The 19722-nt window shown below is 53.4% G+C and overlaps 1 protein-coding gene across 4 annotated transcripts in view; it reads right to left on the minus strand.

Moving 5' to 3' along the window:
- Positions 1–19722, minus strand: part of MTMR4 (myotubularin related protein 4) — a 75254-nt gene that overhangs the window by 2628 nt on the left and 52904 nt on the right. For all 4 annotated transcript variants that reach the window (XM_064165996.1, XM_064165999.1, XM_064165995.1 and 1 more), the window contains 11 exons: positions 14626–14739; positions 7229–7425; positions 6419–6547; positions 5922–6033; positions 5127–5322; positions 4481–4666; positions 3577–3747; positions 3312–3466; positions 1485–2730; positions 659–769; positions 283–371 (listed from right to left, as the gene is read on the minus strand). In XM_064165996.1, the coding sequence (XP_064022066.1) occupies positions 283–371; positions 659–769; positions 1485–2730; positions 3312–3466; positions 3577–3747; positions 4481–4666; positions 5127–5322; positions 5922–6033; positions 6419–6547; positions 7229–7425; positions 14626–14739 (2706 nt within the window). The remainder of the gene's footprint in view (positions 1–282; positions 372–658; positions 770–1484; positions 2731–3311; positions 3467–3576; positions 3748–4480; positions 4667–5126; positions 5323–5921; positions 6034–6418; positions 6548–7228; positions 7426–14625; positions 14740–19722) is intronic.

Raw genomic sequence — 19722 nt, forward strand, 5'->3', positions numbered from 1 at the left:
AGGCATTCTGGGAGGCTTGTAAGAAACTGGCTGAGAAGAATCATAGAGGTCCCTTCCCACTCAAGGCATTCTAAAGGTCATCCTAGTCCAACCTACCTGCAGTCAGCAGGGACATCCCCAACTAGACGCTGAGACCCCTGACTTGGAAGGTCTCCAGGGATGAGGCCTCCAGCACCTTCCTGGGCAACCTGTTCCAGTGTTCCATGACCCTCAATGTAAAGAGCTTCTCCCTAATATCCTAAGGCCCAGGCAGAGTGGAAGCAGAGTGCTGCTGTTGCTTACCTGCAGTGATGCCTCCGCTTGGCCAGCCAGAACTCACAATCGCAGTTAAAGCAGTGCGAGGCCATGTGGTCTGGAACCCACCGCGTCACCTAGGGCACACACCAGTCCTCATCAGCTTTCACCTCCTAACACCACAACCAGCAGGTCTCAGGACCCCAGAGCAGGCTGAGCTGTGACTCTGGATGACAGCAGGCCAGCTCGGAGTGAGCCTACCCCACAGATCCCCTCTCAGACAGAGCGGTACAGAGGATGTGTTAAAGGACAAGGCTGGCTGACCCTGCCTCGTTTCAGACCACCCTCTGCTGGCACGGTCAAAGCTAGCTGCTACGAAACCTCCTCTGATGCTGCATTACAGCTGCCAGAACAGGACACATACCTCAGTCTCCTTCTTATCCACAGGCTCCCAGCTGGCTTCTGACAAACATTCCTCGCTGTGATCAGAGCAGAAATCCTCAGTGTCACTGCTGTCTGATTCCTTCAAGCATGTCTGCAGAGACAAGTCACAAGTCCCTTCAGCTGCCTCCACTGCAGGGTCCAAGACATTCCCCACCCAGCCATGCTCAGTGCCTCTGAGGGGCACACAGGTGGCCCCACAGCTCCCCGTACAAGAGGGTAAAGCATTCATAGAATGGTTTGGGTTGGAATGGCCCTTAGAGAAATGGTTCTGGCCCCTTGCAATGGGCAGGGACACCTTCCACTAGTCCAGGTTGCTCAAGACCCCTTCCAATCTGGCTTTAAACACCTCCACAGGGAGAGAGCATCCACAACCTCCTTGGGCAGCCTGTTCCAGTGTCTCCCCACCTTCACTCTGAAGAATTTCTTCCTCATCTCCAGTCTCAATTTCCCCTCTCCCAGTTCAAAGCCATTGCCCCTTGTCCTGTCACTACAAGTCCTTGCCAAAAGTCCCTCCCCAGCTCTCCTGAAGCCTCCTCATAGACTGGAAGGCTGCTCTAAGGTCTCCCTGGAGCCTTCTCCAGGCTGAAGGGCCCCAGCTCCCAAAGCCTGTCACAACCGTGTAGGAGCCATCAGTCCTCTAGAATGGGAGATAGCTCTGGGGAGCAGGAGGACAGAGAGGGAACAGGGCTGAGAAAACACAGGAGCAATCCTACTCCCCACTCCAAAAGTAAGAGATGGAGGGTCTGGAAAGGGTGGTGTGAGGGAGGTGCAGGGCCCAGGCCGGGGTGCTGGAGGCAGTCACTTACAAAGTCATCCTCGTAGTCCATGGGTGGCTCGGCAGGGGGGGCGCAGAAGTGGCGGATGTCCAGACGCAGCTGCAGCTCCCGCACCTGCCTGCGCAGCTGCTCCACCTCCTGCTTGTAGCTGGCCTCGATCTGCCGCAGCCGGTGCTGGATCACGTCCGTGGGGAAGGGCAGCCCATCATCGTCCAGGTAGAGAGGAGGCACAGGAGAGGGGCATTTTGGTGGCATGTGCTTGGGCCCAGAGGCCTGTTTCAGGTGGCAGGGCAGCCAGGAGCGGCTTGGCTTCCCCGCGGGGCCTGCGAAATGGCTGCTGACGTGGCCGGAGCAGAGCCAGGGCTTGTTACCTTCCCTGCCAGGCCACTGGCCGCTGAGGCACAGGCCAGGTGCCCGCAGAGGTTTGCTGCTCAGCCTCTTGCTACAACAGCCATAAGAGAGGAGGTGTCTGGGGACAGGCTCCCCGTTGGGGAGGGACGTCACCATTCCCTGGAAGCTGTCCCAGTTGTAGCCCAGGAAGGAGAACTCGCTGCTCTGGCTCTGGGAGATGGGCCTGCGCCACTGCTCCAGCGGGGCTCTGCCCGGCCGCCCAGGCTCCTCGCCGGGCACGCTCCGGCCAGCCTCGCCCTTGCCCTTGTCTGCAGCCAGGCAAGGAGCACCCGGGGCAGTGCCTGGCACGTCCGGACAAGGGGCGCTCGGTGCCAGGGGCTCCTGGCTGGGAATGTCTGGGCAGGTGATGTTTCTCTTGGAGCAGGCTCCTCCATCTGACCCCACACCAGTCACCTTCACAGGCTCCCGGGGGCAGGTTTCTGACTGCTTTGCAGAATCGGTGGGAACCTTCTCAGTGTTTTGCTGTCCAGAAGGGCTCGGAGCTGGCCTTGTGCCAGTGCCATCCAGTTCCTCTGGGCACGCTCCAGTTCCCTTTTCTGCCTCCAGAGAGACTCTATTGGCTGGCAGAGCCGCCCAGCCGCTCGGCTGCTCTCTGTGCCCTCTGTTTTCAGCAGGGCTGCCACTGGCACCGTTAGCTTGCAGGGCAGCCTTCTCCTCGTGCTCCTCCATCTGCTGCGCCTCTCCTGCCGCGCTGCCTTCTCCCAGGTGCAGCTCAGCTCCCTCGGCAGGGGCGTGCCGAGCATCCAGGCCTGCCCGCACCTCCTGACAGTGGTTGTTCAGGTTGGGATCACTGGAGGTGCGGGTCAGTGGGCTGCTGGAGTCGCAGGCTGAGAGCAGGTCATCCATAGATCTTGTCTTTGGTAATCTGGAACCCAAAAGCAAAACCAACCTCAGAACGCAGCTCCCCAAACTTCCTCCTTCCAGTCTAAGCTGGGATGAGGGAAGTGTCTCTAATAACTGCTGATGGGGTGGGCGGGGAGGGGCAGTGCAGAGAAGCACACCGCAGCCTGGCCTCCACAGCCTCTTTAGGTGCAGCAGGGAGCTGTGCACCTTCTCCAAGTGGCTGGGACAATCAGAGAATCATAAAGCTTGGAGAAGACCTCTAAACCTATCAAGTTAACCCAAGGCTGCCAAGTCCACCACCAAAACATGTCCCCAAGTGCCATGCCCACGTGTTTGGTGATCACCCCTCCAGAGATGGTGATTCCACCATTTCCCTGGGCAGCCTTTTCCAAGGCTTAACCACTCTTTCCCTGAAGTTTTTCCTGATGTCCAACCTAAACCTTCCCTGGTGCAACTTGAGGCTGTTTCCTATCACGCTGCCACTTGTCACAATGCTGCAGAGCTCTTGTCCTCCACAGGGAAGACAAGAACAATAGCTCAAACGGAGCAACTACCGTGAGCAAGGAAGAAGGCCTGTGGATAGGCAGTCACCTGGGCTCTTACCTGTCCAAACACCTGCCACTGAAGTCCTGGCTCTGAGATGCAGGGGGTGGGTAAATGTCCATGTCATCCTGCCCCAGAGGGTGTGGTGACGAGGCTGGCAGATACACTGCTGTCCAGAGGTGCAGCGCTCGCACGTGGCACACGGGATGCAGCACCTGCAACGACCACCTGGCATCAGAGAGGCACACTCCCACCTCTGCCCACACAGTCTCTGGTGCTTGGCAGGTGAAAAAACCCAGGAAGCTGGTCCAGGAGCTCTACTGACCTGCTCAGAGCCTGGCATATAGAGAAGGTTGTGGAAGTTCTTGTTGCCAGCCCGCAGCAGGGACCAGACGGAGCAGGTCCGCTTGGCGATGTTGTGCATCTCCCGCTCGCAGGGGCTGTTCCCAAGGAAGGTCCCGTAGAGGCAGGAGTAGGTGTGCTGCACCAGCTTCACCTGCAGCAGCAGAAGGGGAACAGCTGTCAGGGCCACTGGGAAATGGTGCCTCCTGTCTACAGCAGAAATGTCTCCCCCTCGTTGGGACGGCTCCTGCGCCCAGCCTGCGACCCTAGCTCTGTTCTCATGGGCACACAGGGCAGGGCAGAGAGGGGACTGTAACAGAAATCACTTAGGTGAAAGCAAAAGCCTCTGTCAAGTGATACCAAACCCATTAGGGCTCTATAGCCCTAACCTGTGTTACTTGATAAGGCAGGAATGAATTCATTTCAGACTCCTACTGCTACAAGATAGCTAAATCAGACTTTTAATTGAAGCAGTGCTGCTGGTGTCCAAACTCACTGAGCTAGAAAACAACCTGGAGAAGATGAGACCCAGGAGACTAGAGAATATCAACCTCCCATCACTGGGTAACCTGCTGGGCACTCTGAGCCTGCAGTGCCCACAGGGAGGAGCTGGAAACTGCAGGCAGCTACCAGAGGCCAGCAGAAGCATCACGGGAACAGAACCAGGTCAAAATACCACAACTGCAGGGCAGGGCTGGACCCAGAGGGTGGAGGTATGGCAGGAATGCCAGCAGAGAGCCCAAAGACTGCTCAGACACTTTCTCATTTTTGAAGAATTCACTTTTGTTTCCTCTCAATTAGAGCACTGTAAAACACCACACGGCCTTCCCTCGGCCTCTGCTCACAGTTGGCAAGGGAGAAGAGAAGTTTGCATCCCTGTTCCTTACCAAAAAGGCTTCATTGAATTCAAAGAGGCATGGAAATTGCTTCAGAAGCTGGTGAACAGCGTCCAGCCACTGGAGAAAAACTGGGCACTGCTCATTCTGATCTTCCACCTTCTCCTGGTGACCACAGCGATCCCCAAACTTGTGACCAAAATCCAGCCAGTCCGACTCCACCAGCACCTGGAAGCCCTGTGAGTAAAAGATGAAAACTAACTGCAGACACTTTGCTGGAGGCAGGCAGCAGGACAAGGCAAGCTCCATCCATCAGCAGTGCAGGGCAGACTCAGGACTCCTAAAGGGCTGCAGAGGAGGCTGAGCTGGTGGCTTGGTTTGGTTTCAAAGCCACCTGAGCTTCAGAAGTTTCCAAACAGCTGCTATTTCTTTGCAGCAAGCAGGCAGCTCAGGGAATATGCACAATTAAGGAGCAGGGAAGCAGCTGAACCTTGAACACAAGAGGTCATTTACCAGAGCACTTCAACCTGGGCAAGGGAGGGAGGCACAGCTCCCTGAGAACCCAAGATGGAAAAACCCAACACCTGCAGCAGCTCTCCCACGTCACTAAACACACTGCCTGCTCCTTTCTTCAGAGACCCTGAGACAAAAGCTGCCTCCTAACAGCCAAGAACGAGCAGCACAGCACAAAATGTACCTCCATGGTCCTGTAGTAAGGGTCCAGCAGAATCTTTGCCAGTGCTACGATCTGTGGAGTCCTGTCCCAGCCGTCTGAGCAATGAACCAGCACCGGGCGCCCTTCTCTGTCAACCGCACTGGAGACCAACACTGCTGCCTTCAGCATGACAGAGAGGTGCTGCAGCCACTTGGTGCTCTCCAGGGCTGAAAGCCAACTAGAAGGTGTACAGAAGGCAAGAAAATCATAGAATGGTAGGGGTTGAAGTGGGACCTTCCTCTGGAAATCATCTAATCCAACCACCCTTGTCCTCTGGAAATCATCTAATCAAGCCCCCCTGTCAAAGCAGGATCACCTAGGGCAGGCCACCCAGGAATACATCCAGGTGGTCCTTGAAAGTCTCTAGAGATGGAGACTCCACAACCTCTCTGGAGGTTATCTCTTCAGTAGGAAAAGAGCCAACCAACCAAGCTATCTGAAGTGAAAATCAATCATTTCCAAAGCAGGCTCAAGAGCAGCCAGCCTGGGTACGAGCACAAAGAATCCAACCTCTCATTGAATTTTCTTCCCAGGTGCTGCATCATTTTAGGAGCCCTCAGAGGACACACACAGCCAGACAACACTGAGGCAGTGCTGCAAGCCCTTCTGGAACACCAGAGGGCAAAACAATCAGCATTCAAGCACCTTTGTGAGCACTTCCCTATCCCTCTACTTTCTGATGTAGAAACTTGGGACAGAGAAAGGGAAAAGGGAAGGAAAAAACCTTGGGTGATGAAGAGATGGGGCCTCAAATTCAGGCAGAGAACAGCCACTTACTTGCTGGGGTCTGGCACCTGGCTGCAGACAGCACGCAGGTACTGGAAGCTGTTCCTGATGGAGTGGATGTTGGCCATGCCCATGAACACAACCTCACAGTTTGGGTAATACTCTGAACACAAGAGAGAGGAACAATCAGGAAGAGCTGTGCCCACTGCAGCTGAGTGTAGCTGTCCCCTCACAGCACCATTCCTGGTCTCCAGCAGTTTTTCCTGCACAGGCCTCATGGGCCAGCAGTGATGTATCTGGAGCAATGGACACTGCACGAGTGACAGTGGCAATGTGCTCCCAGAAACTGGGTACCAAAATGCTGACCCAACCCCCAGCTGCAGTCTAGGACCCACTCACAGAATCACAGAAACATTCACGTTGGAAAAGACTCTCAAGGTCACCAAGTCCAACCCATAACCCTGCTCTACAAGGTGCACCCTAAAAGGTGCACTCAACAAAGCAGGTGCAAGAGGAGGATGTTCTGGGATGTGCTCAGCCCCTTGTACCTTCACACTCGCAGCCACCTCCCTTTGCTCTGTTGGCCACAGCTGCAGTGTAGGACCTGGCATCAAGGATCAGCAGCTTCTGAGGTGTTCCTGTGTTCTCCACACCTGAGCATGCAGTCAGAGATGAGTCTGCAAAGACAGCATGGACTAAGCAAAGAGCACCTCCTACCCTTCCTCCCTCCTATGACAGGCCTCCAGTGTCACCCAGTAAGCCCAGAGACCCATAGAAGCACCTGGTTGGAAAATGCCTTCAGATCATCAAGTCTAAGCACAACCTAACTCCTCTCTGCAGACAACTGCTAGACCATGTCACTGAGCTACTTGTCCTGAACACCTCCAAGGGTGGTGACTCCACCACTTCCCTGGGCAGCCTCTTCCAGCATCTGATGACCTTTTTGGTGAATACACCTGTCGAGAGCTGTTGGCACTGTTGCCACTTTTAGCATCCTAGAAGCAGGCTTTTGAGAAGCATGTTGATGGATAATGTACAACTTAAGCCTCCTCTGATGCAATTTGAGGCTGTTTCCTCTCATCCTATCACTTGTTAGTAGGGAAAAAAGAGACGAAACTCCACCTAGCTCCAACCTCCTTCCAGGAGGTTGTGGAAAGTGAGAAGGTCTCTCCTCAACCTCCTCTTTTCCAGGCTGGAATATTCAAATGCCAGCTCCCTCAGTCCCAGACGCTGCAGCCAAGGTGGGCCAGGGCCCAAGGGCATCTGTTTGGCTTTTGTGGCAGCCCCAGCAGCGCTCAGGGGCAGGGAGCACCGAGCAATCCCCAGTCCAGGCCAGGAGAAGGGCTGAGCAGCCTCACCGAAGTCAGCCTCGCAGGCCTCGCTGCCGTCGCTGCTCCCAGCATGCGGAACACCACCAGGCACCTTCAGCCCGGGGTTCAAGGCACAGGCTTTGGCAATGGATGTCACCAGGTACTCATCATCAGCGTTCCTCCAGCCCCACCAGCTGATCTCGGGCTGGCTGCAGCGCGCGATCACGGCCCCGTTCCGCACGTGTCTGCAAGGGAAGAGAGAGCCTGGTGAGAACCCCTGCAAAGGACGGGGACAAGCCAACAAACCTCCCTGCAGTCAGCAGCTGGGCAGCTCCCCTCACTGCTTCAGCTTCTAAACAGTGAAACAGGGCAGAGCATTTCAAACCACCGTTATTCCCAGCACGGAGGAGGTTGGAAGTGACCTCTGGAGTTCATCCGATCCAACCTCCTTGCTAATGCAGGGGCACCCATGGCAGCTTGGCCAGGATCACAATGGCCAGGTGGGGTTGGGATCTTTCCAGAGGGGACTCCACAACTTCTCTGGGCAGCCTGCTCTGGGGCTCTAAAACCCTCACACAAAAGCAGTTTCTCCTCCTGTTCAAATGGAACCTTCAGATGGTCTTGTTTGTCCCCTGAGATGGTCTTATTTTTCCCCTGAGAGAAACAATTAAGCACTGCAATATGTGTAAGAAAAAGAAGCAGTAGTTTCTGGACAGCAAACAGAACAGAGACTGGAGACACTGCCACAGTGCAAAGTGGAAGCATCAACTGGTTCCACAAGACCAAGGCTGTGGTAGGTGAGTCCACCAAGTGACCACGAAATACAATCACACATTCTCCTGAACATCTGCTGCATGAAGTCTAAGATAGCAGCTGCCTCGAGGATGGACCAGGGCAGAACACCTGTCCCATTTGTTAAACCTTCCCAAGATGCTCCTCCTGGTACCTGGCCCTTCTTGGAGGCAGGAAAATAAAGTGGACAGCACTGCAGCTCAGTCTACCACAACAGCATTTGGCCCTCCCTGTCCCACCACCCCTCACGCAGCAGCTCTCTGGAGATGAACTGGAGTAAGAACAAAGATCTAGGCAAGGTTCTTGACAAACCACAGCCAACTACTTATCTGAAAGAGTCACAGTGGTGGCAAAGGTAACAGTTCTAGATCCCAAATCACACCAGCACAAGCCTCAACCCATCACTCAAGGGCTGTGCAGCTGCTAGTGACGGCTATCAGAAGCACTCTCAAAGGTCCCTCTAATGCTGCCACTCTCCGAGGGGCTCTGCTATGCCACAGTGCCTGCTCATGTAACCTGCCAGAAGGCAGCACACCAAGAACACTCAGCAAGGCTTTGGACTCCCTCTAACAGTGCTGCAGATGCCTTACCAACACTTGCTGTGGGTTGCAGGAATGGTTTTGCTTCTCACAGGCAAGGTTCCCTTATTCTCCTGAGGCAACTCGATCAGCACAGAAAATGTATTATCTTCAGGGACATCCTCTAGACAATGCTGATGAAGACTTTAAGCTGAAGACCTCCACATACTCAAGCAAAGCCAAAACACTTTGAGGTCCTTTTCCTTTCAGTGCCCTCCTCTGCTGCTGCTTTGTTTTGCAAGGTGACAGAGAGCAGTCACTCCCAAGAGATCTATTCCTGTCTGCAGGATCACTCAAGGATGGCTGCTGGAGACAGCAGCAGAGGCTTTGTTTATACTAGTAAATGAAACAGAGCCAAGGTGTGGACTTAAGCACCAGCCTGTGATCATCCAAGCTTGTTTGTTAGCACACCCACAGACTCTGGCCTGTGCCAACCAGCACCTTCCCAGACAGTGCCTGAGCACGTCTTGGGGAGATGCAGGTGCTGTGCCAGGAACTGCTCCCAGCAGGCTGCTTGGATGAGGTTGCACTCTTTGGGGTGCAGAGGGTAGAAAAGCAGCTCAGCTGTGTAGGCCACCTGAAATCACAGAATCAATGAGGCTGGGAAAGACCTCTCAGATCACCAAGTCCAGCCTATGACCTAACACCATGACATCAGCTAACCCATGCCACCAAGTGCCACATCCAATCTTTGCTGAAAGACCTCCACCACCACCTCCCTGGGCAGTCCATCCCAGTGCCTAATCACCTTTCCATAGAACAGTTTAGGTTGGAAGGGATCTCAAAGCTCAGACAGTTCCAACCTCCTGCTGTAAGCAGAGACACCTCCCGCCAGAACAGGTTGCTCAAGGCCTCATCCAACCTGGCCTTGAACACCTCCAGGGAGGTTGTGGTGCACAGAATCACCCAATGTGATCTTTGATCACATTGGGTGATTCTGTGCTCCACAACCTCCCTGGGCAACCTGTGCCAGTGTCTCACCACCCTCAACCTGTGCCAGTGTCTCACCACCCTCACTGCAAGCAACTTCTTCCTACCATCCAGTTTCAGTCTCCCCTCTGCCAGTTTAAACTCATTCCTCCTCATCCTGTCATTACAAGACCTTGTCAATAGTCCCCAGCCCTCCTGGAGCCCCCTTCAGATACTGGCAGGCCACTCCAAGGTCTCCTCAGAGCCTTCTTTTCTCCAAGCTGAAGAGCCCCAACTCTTGTAGTGGGCTTTCCATGAGAAAGTGCTTCCCTATATCCAACCTAAACCTCCCCTAGCACAGCTTCAGACCATGCTCTCCTGTCCTGTCACTGGTTGCTTGGGAGAAGAGCCTGACCCCCCACCTGCCTACACCTTCCTTTTAGGTAGTCATAGAGAGTGGTGAGGTCCCCTCTAAGTCAGAGGGATGCTGCTCAGTGCAACACTACAGACACTGCCAAAGAGCCATCCTGAACTCACAAATCTCAGCGGCTCTAACTCCTGAGCACTGCAGCAAACACTGGCCAGAGGTTGGCTCTGAGGTAGCCTATTTCAGGAGCTGCAATGGGATGTCAATAAACACAAAGAAATAAGGCCAGCATGGGTGAGCATGAAGTCATCAGCCAGCAGGATGCACAGCAGATGTCTGTGGACAGCCCAAAAACCACAGGCGAGCTTGCAGTGAGCTTCCCAGGTCAGGGGAGTGCCCATAGCATGACTCTGTGTTCTCCTGCAAGTGGCCTCCAGCATGAGCACATAAAGTATTTCAGGGCTAGTCTTAGCAGGGTTTTTTCAGGGGAGGTTTTCCTTACAGGACAAAGCAGATCCTTCTTTGTCACTGGAATGGCAGAAGGGGCCATAGTGTGGACAAAATTCTTTCTTGAGGCTCATGTATTTAGTTTGAGTGACTGCAGATCCTTTCAGAAGCCAAAGCTGGAGCATGAGGAGTCTCTGGGGTTTAAGTTGAGCTTTTCTACTCAACCTCATTCAGAGCAGAAAGCCAGAGCACATTGGAGCACATATTTACATACTGCCTGTACCTGCCATGTAATCCACAAAGCACCAAGGAACATCTCTCAAGTGCCATCTCTGTCGTTTTCTGGACTAAGAACACTGACCCACACTGCAAAGTCAAGCAGCTCACCTTAAAACACAAGAAAGAGCTGAAGAAGGGTTTGCAGAGCTGTCACCCGAGGGAGCCCAACTGTGATGCATGTTTGCAAGTGCTTTCACTTCCCAAGCTTCTAGGTTAACCTCCTGGCTCACTCTGACAGCCTGAGACCAAGCACTCAGCCACTGAGCAGGAGCTCAGTGCTGCTGTCTCCCTGGCAGTGACTGCAGCACGAACATAGGCTAAGGTGATGCCAAGCATCTGTGAGGAGCAATCCTGCTAATGTGGTCCCAAGGTCTCCTGAAGGTGGCTGTGCAGACAAAGCTGACAAGGAGCTGCTGGCTCACAGTGCCTGTCTGCCTCTGGAGTCAGCTAAGTAACTGCATCCACTGCCTTGTTTTAGAAGTGAACGTGCCTGGAGGCTCCTGCACCTCTCCTGTGCATCTCCACCAAGGACTCCAAGATGGAGACCTGAGCTGCTGCTCAACAGCTAAAGTCAACTTCTTTAAGACAAAACTGATTGTGTAGCACCTTTGGTGTCATCTCTTACAGACCTGACTGTGACCCAGGGAGTTCAGCCTTGTTCTTCAAAAGCTCTCAAGTCTCCCAAATACTCCTGGGGTTCACAGGATGTTAGGGGTTGGAAGGGATCCAAAGAGATCATTGAGTCCAACCTCCCTGCCAGAGCAGGACCACACAATCCAGCTCAGGTCACACAGGAACACATTCAGACAGGGCTGGAAAGGCTCCAGAGAAGGAGACTCTACAACCTCTCTGGGCAGCCTGTGTCAGTGCTCTGGGACCCTTACAGCAAAGAAGTTCCCCCTTGTGTTGAGCTGGAACCTCCTGTGCTGCAGCTTCCATCCATTGCTCCTTGTCCTGTCACAGGGAGCAGTGAGCAGAGCCTGTCCCCCCCCTCGTGACCCCCAGCCCTCAGATACTGATAAACATTGATTAGATCCCCTCTTAGTCTTCTCTTCTCCAGACTAAACAGCCCAGGTCCCTCAGCCTCCCCTCATAAGGCATGTGAGATGCCTGCACCCGAGCTCACCTGGCCACACTCTCCTGAGCTATGAGTGAGGAGGAAAGCCCAAGAGTGAAGCTTTCCATTCCTTCCCCTCCCAGAGGGGCCCATGGCCCTCACAGACCCTCCTGGCCTTTTTAAAGACTCCACTTCTGAGGACAAAGACTAAGGAGCTCAGGAAAACAAGAGACACATCTGGGCCAGCACTTGTCCCATCTTGCACCACGGCTTGTCAGCACCTTCTAATCTGATGCTGGGCTGCAAAAGGTTGCAGCTCAGCCTGTAAATTACCAGGTACCATTAGAGTCATCGTACAAAGCAAGGAACAAAATAATTGTGTGAGGAGCAAAAAAAAGAGCTGGCTCTGGCCCGGGGTGGGGAGTCCCTTTGGGCTGGGCTCCAGAGCCAGGCCATTTTTAGCAAAAGCAATCAGAGAGACAATTAACTTCTTAGCTGACTTGGCTACAAAGTGGGAAAGGCTGCAGGAGATAAGCAGCACTCCTGGCTGCTCTGCTGGGGAACAGAGCTGCTCTAGACCTAACACAGCAGCTTTTGGCACCCTCTAAGAGCAAGCAGCGTCACACGAAGATGCTGGCTTGAGGGAGGTGGAAACTCATTGGCTTCTGTACTTCCTAGAGCTGTCCTTTGTTGTGAGCATCTGATGAGGCTCTGATATGTTCAGAGTGGTTCGTTTGGGGTTTGTTTGGATTTGGCAATCAGAGATTCACAGAATGGTTTAAGTTGGAAAAGACTTTAAGAGGTTCAACTCTCCTGCCACGAGCAAGGACACCTCCCACTAGGCCAGGTCGCTCAAGGCCTCATCCAGCTTGGCTTTGAACACCTGCAGGAAGGGGCCATCCACCACCTCCCTGGGCAACCTGTGCCAGTGTCTCACCACAAAGAATTTCTTCCTGATCTCCAGTCCAAATCTCCCCTGCTCAAGCTTCAATCCATTTCCCCTCAACCTATCACTACAAACCCTTGTAAAAAGTCCCTTCCCAGCTTTCTTAGAATCATAGAATCAGTCAGGGTTGGAAAGGACCACAAGGATCAGCCAGTTCAAATCCCCCTGGCATGGGCAGGGACACCCTACCCTAGGTCAGGCTGGCCAGAGCCTAATCCAGCCTGGCCATAAACACCTCCAGGCCCTCTTCAGGTACTGGAAGGCTGCTCTAAGCTTGACATCCTAGAAACCATTCCCTGTGTTTTCCAACATGCACATGGCTGAGCACCTCTATGCAACCAGCCTCCCACATTTTAGTCTCTCAGAAGGTGTCTTTACCATGAGATCACCTCCCCTAGCCTCAAACACACTGCTTTGTTTGCTGCCTAGCCTCCTGTACAGGTTACTTTTGAAAGGCTGGCCAGGAAATATTTGCCAGCTATTGGATCAACAAAGCTCAGCTACATGCAAATGTTTTCCTTCTGTTGCCTAAACAATGTCAAACTCTCAGAACTCAGTCAAAAAAGAGGTGATTTGCTTTTGGGTATGAAAAAAGCCAGGCCTGAAGATTGTGTGAAGAGCAGGAACAGCCAGCAGGCTCATTTTGACTCAGATTGCTTTCAAAGTAGCCCCTAGAACTGTAGAGTCACAGACCTAGGGCTTGGTGAGGACTTTTTAAAGGCCATCTAGTCCAACCTGCACTCAGCAGGGATATCTGCAACCAGAGCAGGTTGCTCAGATCCCCAGCCAACCTGACCTGCAATGGTTCCAGGGGTTGGGCATCTACTACCTCTATGGGCAGCCTGGGCCAAGCTCTCACCACCCTAACTATAAAAAAAGTCCTTCCTGCTCTCTAAACTAAAGCTACTCTTTAGTTAAGCTATCCTCTTTGTCCTGGCACAACAGGCCCTGCTCAACAGGCTGTCCCCAGCTTTCTGATCAGCCTCTTTGGTAGCTGTGTCCTTGTAGTATTTAATCTGTGAACAAGTTCTGGAGCTGAGAGAATCCTAATCTGATTTTCCTCCTATGGGAGTTGCAGCAAGAACTCCCACAGGAGGAAAATCACTCACACAGAAATATAGAATCAAGCAGGTTGGAAGAGAGCTCCAAGCTCAGCCAGCCCAACCTAGCACCCAGTCCTATCCAGTCAACCAGACCATGGCACTAAGTGCCCCAGCCAGGCTTGGCTTCAACACCTCCAGCCACACAGACTCCACCACCTCCCTGGGCAGCCCATTCCAATGCCAATCTCTCTCTCTGGCAGGAACTTCCCCCTAACATCCAGCCTAGACCTCCCTGGGCACAGCTCCAGGCTGTGTCTCCTCGTACCACTGCTGCTTGCCTGGCAGCAGAGCCCAACCCCACCTGGCTACAGCTTCACAATGAGCTCTGCCCTGCGCCTCCTCTTCTGCAGGCTGCACACCCCCAGCTCCCTCAGCCTCTCCTCACAGGGCTGTGCTCCAGGCCCCTCCCCAGCTTCATTGCCCTTCTCTGGACACCTTCCAGCACCTCAACATTTCTCTTGAATGGAGGAGCCCAGAACTGGACACAGCACTCAAGGTGTGGACTGACCAGCGCTGAGTCCAGAGGCAGAATAACCTCCCTTGTCCTGCTGCCCACACTGCTCCTGATACATCTTCAGATCTAATTCAAAGTAGGGAAGAAGCAACAGTTGCAGGACAGCTGCTTCTGGAGATCCTGTGCTGCTGTCACAGACTGTGTGTCTGAAGAGGCTGATAGGTGTGCTGGAAGAGCAGGAGTCCTGTGAGCAGCACATCTTCAAGTCAGAGGCAGATGAATTATCCAATGTGAGGACCAGAATGCAGCTACTGCTGCCATGCCTTGTTCACCACACTCTGCTAGCCTGGCTCACAACAGCCTGCACAAGACTAGGAGGACAAGGGTGGCTGTGGTGGGTTTGGGGGAAACTCACTGTGACCCAACCCTGCAATGAGCAGAGCTTCAGTACCAGAAGAGCCCCATGTCTGCGTGAGCCTCATCTGCAAAGCACTGCTTTGGTTCTGCATTTACCTGTAGACCACCACAGGGAACCTCTTCCACGACCTAAATGAAGCCACATTCTCCAGCTCCTTATCAGTGATCCAGACAGGGACCAGCAGCTTCTGAGGATAGCTGGAACAAAGCCTGGAAAACAGAAAGCATGAAGGGTAAGATGAGGACTTGGCAATCAGAAATCTCTATCAGAGAGAAGACAGAAGCAGCTCACAGATCCCCCATGGTTCTTCCTCTTCATATCTGTCTCAGCACAGACTCAGTGTGGGAAAAGGGACTCAAAAAATGCCATCAGGGATGAGCTGAGAAGAGAGTCTCCTTTCACCTCAGGCCTTACCTCCCGGCCCACACTAAGTACCCCAGTACTTAGAATCACAGAATCAGTCAGGGTTGGATGGGAGCACAAGGATCAGCCAGTTCCAAGCCCCCTGCCATGGGCAGGGACACCATACCCTAGAGCAGGCTGCACACAGCCTCAGCCAGCCTGGCCTTAAACCTGAGCAAGGCCTTTGACACTGTCCCACACCACATCCTGGTCTCCAAGCTGGCGACACATGGGTTTGACGGGTGGAGCACTGGATGGATAAAGAACTGGCTTGATGGTCACACCCAAAGAGTGGCTGTCAATGGCTCCATGGCCAAGAGGAGTGGAGTCCCTCAGGCATCAGTCCTGGGACCAGTCTTGTTCAGTATCTTTGTTGGTGCCAGCCTGCTCTAGGGTAGGGTGTCCCTGGGCATGGCAGGGGGGTTGGAACTGGCTGCTCCTTGTGGTCTCTTCCAACCCTGACTGATTCTATGGTTCTGTGTCCCTGCTGAGTGCAGGGGGGTTGGACTAGATGAGCTTTAAGGGTCCCTTTGAACCCAAACCACTCTGTGATGCTACATTTCTCTGCAAGGAAGACTCAGCTCTGCCCAGGAAGAGGGCAGTGGATCTTTGGTGCACGCTGTAAGAAAATGACAGGAGGGAGAGCTGAAGGAATACCTTGTTGGTGAGGTGCCAGAAATCAGATTCCTCATACACCTCTGAACATGTGCCAGCAATGACAGGAATGTGATGGGCAAGTCCCTACCAAGCCTGTCCTCTAGGAAAGAAACTCAGTGTGCCCAGCTAATAGTGAGGGGGACCCAAGTCTGCAGCCAGACTTGTAGAGCTGCAGTTCCAGAGGAGCCCCACAGCTAAGTGCACCTTAAAGGCAAAGCACTTTGGCTGCAAGTGAAATTCATTTGGTGGGGAGGGACTGGGGGGGATGGGAAGAGGCAAGAGGAAAAGATTTGGGGGTGCTGGTTGCTGAGAAGCTCCCCAGGAGCCAGCAGTGCCCTCATGCAGCCCAGCAGGCAGCTGTGTGCTGGGCTGCATCAAGAGGAGTGTGGGAGCAGGGCAAGAGAAGGGATTCTGCCCCTTGGCTCTGCTCTGCTGAGACCTCACCTCCAATACTGTGTGCAGTTCTGGTGTCCCCATCATTAAAAGGGACATGGAACTGCTGGAGTAGCACCAGAAGGCCACAAGGATGATCCAAGGGCTGGAGACCTCTGCTGTGAGGGCTGGCCAAGGAAGCTGGGGTTGGTCAGCCTAGAGAAGAGAATACTCCAGGGGGGACTTAGAGCTGCCTTACAGTACCTGAATGGATCCTACAGGAAGGCTGCAGAGGGACTTTTCCTGAGGGTATCCAGTGATGGCACAAGAGGGAATGTTTCCAAGATGAGGGAGAGTAGGTTTAGACTGGATCTTAGGAAGTTCTTCAGAATGAGGGTGGTAAGACTCCAGAATAGGCTGTCAGAGTCTGTGGATTCTCCCTCCCTGGAGGTGTTCAAGGCCAGGTTGGATTAGGCTTTGGACAACCAAGTCTAGTTGAGAGGTGTCTCTGCCCATGACATTGGGCTTGGAACAGATGATCTCTGAGGTTCCTCCAACCTGAGCCATTCTGTGATCCTATGGTGCTTCAGTCCCAAGAGAAATATTAAATCCCAATCCCAAGGTACATCAGCAGCAGGCCAAGAAGGAGGCCAAGGGCAAGAGAAGGCAAGTAGTGTGCTACAAAGAAGAGGAGGGAGCAACAGGAGTGAAATGAAGCAAAAGAGACCTGGGGGTACAGGTAGATAGTAGCTGAAGAGGATGCAGCAGTGTGCCCAGGTGGCCAAGACAGCCAATGGCATCCTGGCCTAAATCAGGAGCAGTGTGGCCAGCAGGACAAGGGAGGTTCTTGTGCCCTTGTGCTCAGCACTGCTCAGGCCACCCCTGGAGTGCTGTGTCCAGTTCTGGGCTGCTCAACTGCAGAAAGATGTTGAGGTGCTGGAAGGTGCCCAGAGCAGGGCAGCAAGGCTGGGGAGGGGCCTGGAGCACAGCCCTGTGAGGAGAGGCTGAGGGAGCTGGGGGGGTGCAGCCTGCAGCAGAGGAGGCTCAGGGCAGAGCTCATTGTGAAGCTGTAGCCAGGTGGGGTTGGGCTCTGCTGCCAGGCAAGCAGCACCAGAAGAAGGGGACACAGTCTCAAGTTGTGCCAGGGCAGGTCTAGGCTGGATGTTAGGAGGAAGTTCCTGGCAGAGAGAGTGATTGGCATTGGAATGGGCTGCCCAGGGAGGTGGTGGAGTCTGTGTGGCTGGAGGTGTTGAAGCCAAGCCTGGCTGGGGCACTTAGTGCCATGGTCTGGTTGATTTGCCAGGGCTGGGTGCTAGGTTGGGCTGGCTGAGCTTGGAGCTCTCTTCCAACCTGGTTGATTCTATTCTATTCAGAGGTAAGAATGCAGGAGCTCAGGGGCTTGCTGGTTACTGCAGCATCTGTTACTGTCTCTCTGGCTGCAGCAGATAGCTGCACGCAGGGCAGGTCCCAGGCTGCAGACACAGAGCACTGCTTGGACAGTGAACCTGCTGAGCTCCAGCAAACAAAGCTGGACAGGGCAAGGAACATCAAAGAACAGCTCTAGCTCTAGGCTATAACTCACATCATTGAGAAGGAATGTTTCAGGGTAAATGAAAAGCAATCTGAGAGGGATGAAAGTATCCAGCAGTAAGCATCAAAGAGTGGTCTGATGTTCCTTCAAAGTGCAGGGTATCCCACCTGGTGGCAATAGGTATGGCACAGCACTTCATGCCATGGAGTCTGTGATGCTGGTGAGGAACTGCCTGCCACCTCAGAGGATGGTGCTTCACACAGTGTCTAGACAGCTTCACAGAGAGCCCCAGGCAGAAAGCAAGGCTGGTGTGTAGGACAAAAACAACAAAGTGAGGAATCCAAGAAGCAAAATTAAAGCTGTCAGGTTAAGAAGCTGAAAACCAGGATGTCTGTGGTAGGATGTCTAGGCTTGGACATCTCTGAAATGCCTCAGATTCCATGTGGAAAGTCAGTCAGGAAATTAGAGAAGCATTGAAGTGTGACTGAGAATAAAGGTATGTGGGAGAGGGTTAGGACCTGGAGGAGCTTTTGGAGTCTACAGAAGAATGGGCTTCATTGAAATGAAAATGGAAATCAGTTCCCTGACACTTCAGATGGAACACCACAGGGGATGCCCAAAGCTAGGAATTGGGGAGAGGCAGGACAGGAGAGGTTCAGGAGCATATCTTCTAGGAATGAAATCGCTAAAGCTCTGGAGCCTTAGGAAAACAGCAAGATGGAATTCAATCCATTCCAGGTATCACACAGGATAGCCTCAAGAAGCTAAGCCAAATTTAAGCAGCAAGGTGGTCAAGAATCACAGGATACTTTGGGTTGGAAGGGACATCCAGAGGTCATCTAGTCCAACCCTTCTGCAGTCAGCAAGGGCATCCCCAACCAGATCAGGCAGCTCAGAGCCACATCAAACCTGACTTTGAATGTCTCCAGTGATGGAGCCTCCACCACCTCTCTGAGCAACCTGTTCCAGCACCTTCACAGTAAATAATTTCTTTGTAATGTCCTGCTCCAATTTCAAACCATTGTCCCTTGTCCTAGGGCTACTTCCCCTGTGCTTCTAGGCTAGAATTCCAAAAAAAGGGAGGAAGAGAAAAGTCAGGACACACAGCTCTGTATGGTGGCTTAACAGCAACACTAAACTTGGTACAAACAATCATAGAAGCAAGCAGGTTGGAAGAGAGCTCCAAGCTTGTCCAGCCCAACCTAGCACCCAGCCCTGGCCAACCAACCAGACCATGGCACTAGGTGCCCCAGCCAGGCTTGGCTTCAACACCTCCAGCCACACAGACTCCACCACCTCCCTGGGCAGCCCATTCCAATGCCAATCACTCTCTCTGACAGGAACTTCCTCACAACATCCAGCCTAGACCTGCCCTGGCACAGCTTCAGGCTCTGTCCCCTTGTTCTGTTGCTGGGTGCCTGGCAGCAGAGCCCAACCCCACCTGGCTACAGCCTCCCTGCAGGCAGCAATGAGCTCTGCCCTGAGCCTCCTCTGCTGCAGGCTGCACCCCCCCAGCTCCCTCAGCCTCTCCTCACAGGGCTGTGCTCCAGGCCCCTCCCCAGCCTTGCTGCCCTTCTCCAAACACCTTCCAGCACCTCAACAGCTCTCTGCAATTGACCAGCCCAGAACTGGACACAGCACTCAAGGGGTGGCCTGAGCAGTGCTGAGCACAGGGGCAGAAGAACCTCCCTTGTCCTGCTGGCCACAACCTTTCCGATCCAGGCCAGGATGCCACTGGAAGATTATTAATTTACAGTGAGGGTGGTGAGACTCTGGAATAAGATGCCCTGGTAAGCTGTGGGTGGATATCTCCTTTCTGAAGGTGTTCAAGGCTGGGCTGGACAGGGCCTTGAGCAGCCTGACCTAGAGGAAGGTGACCCTGCCCATGGCTGAGAGCTGGAACTGGATGACCTTCAAGGTCCTTTCCAACCCAAAGTGTACAGTACCAGCAATAACAGAATCACAGAACATTATAAAGTAGAATCTTTGTAAGGATGAGACCCTTGGGGCAGTTTGTCAGACAAGTTCTGTGAAAACCTTTAAACTCTGAAGACCCTTTTCAAACATCTTGGATGTATCAGCCTGCTACTGAAACAAAAAGGCTAATGGATCAGTAGGACAAGGACATTAAGTGTGTGGCCAGCAGGCCAAAGGATGTTCTCTCCTTTGGCTCTGCTGCAGTGAGGCCACAGCTGGAGTTCTGGGTCCAGTTCTGGGCTCCCTAGTTCAA

This window comes from Pogoniulus pusillus, chromosome 27, assembly GCF_015220805.1.
Source record: "Pogoniulus pusillus isolate bPogPus1 chromosome 27, bPogPus1.pri, whole genome shotgun sequence".
Lineage (NCBI taxonomy): Eukaryota > Metazoa > Chordata > Aves > Piciformes > Lybiidae > Pogoniulus > Pogoniulus pusillus.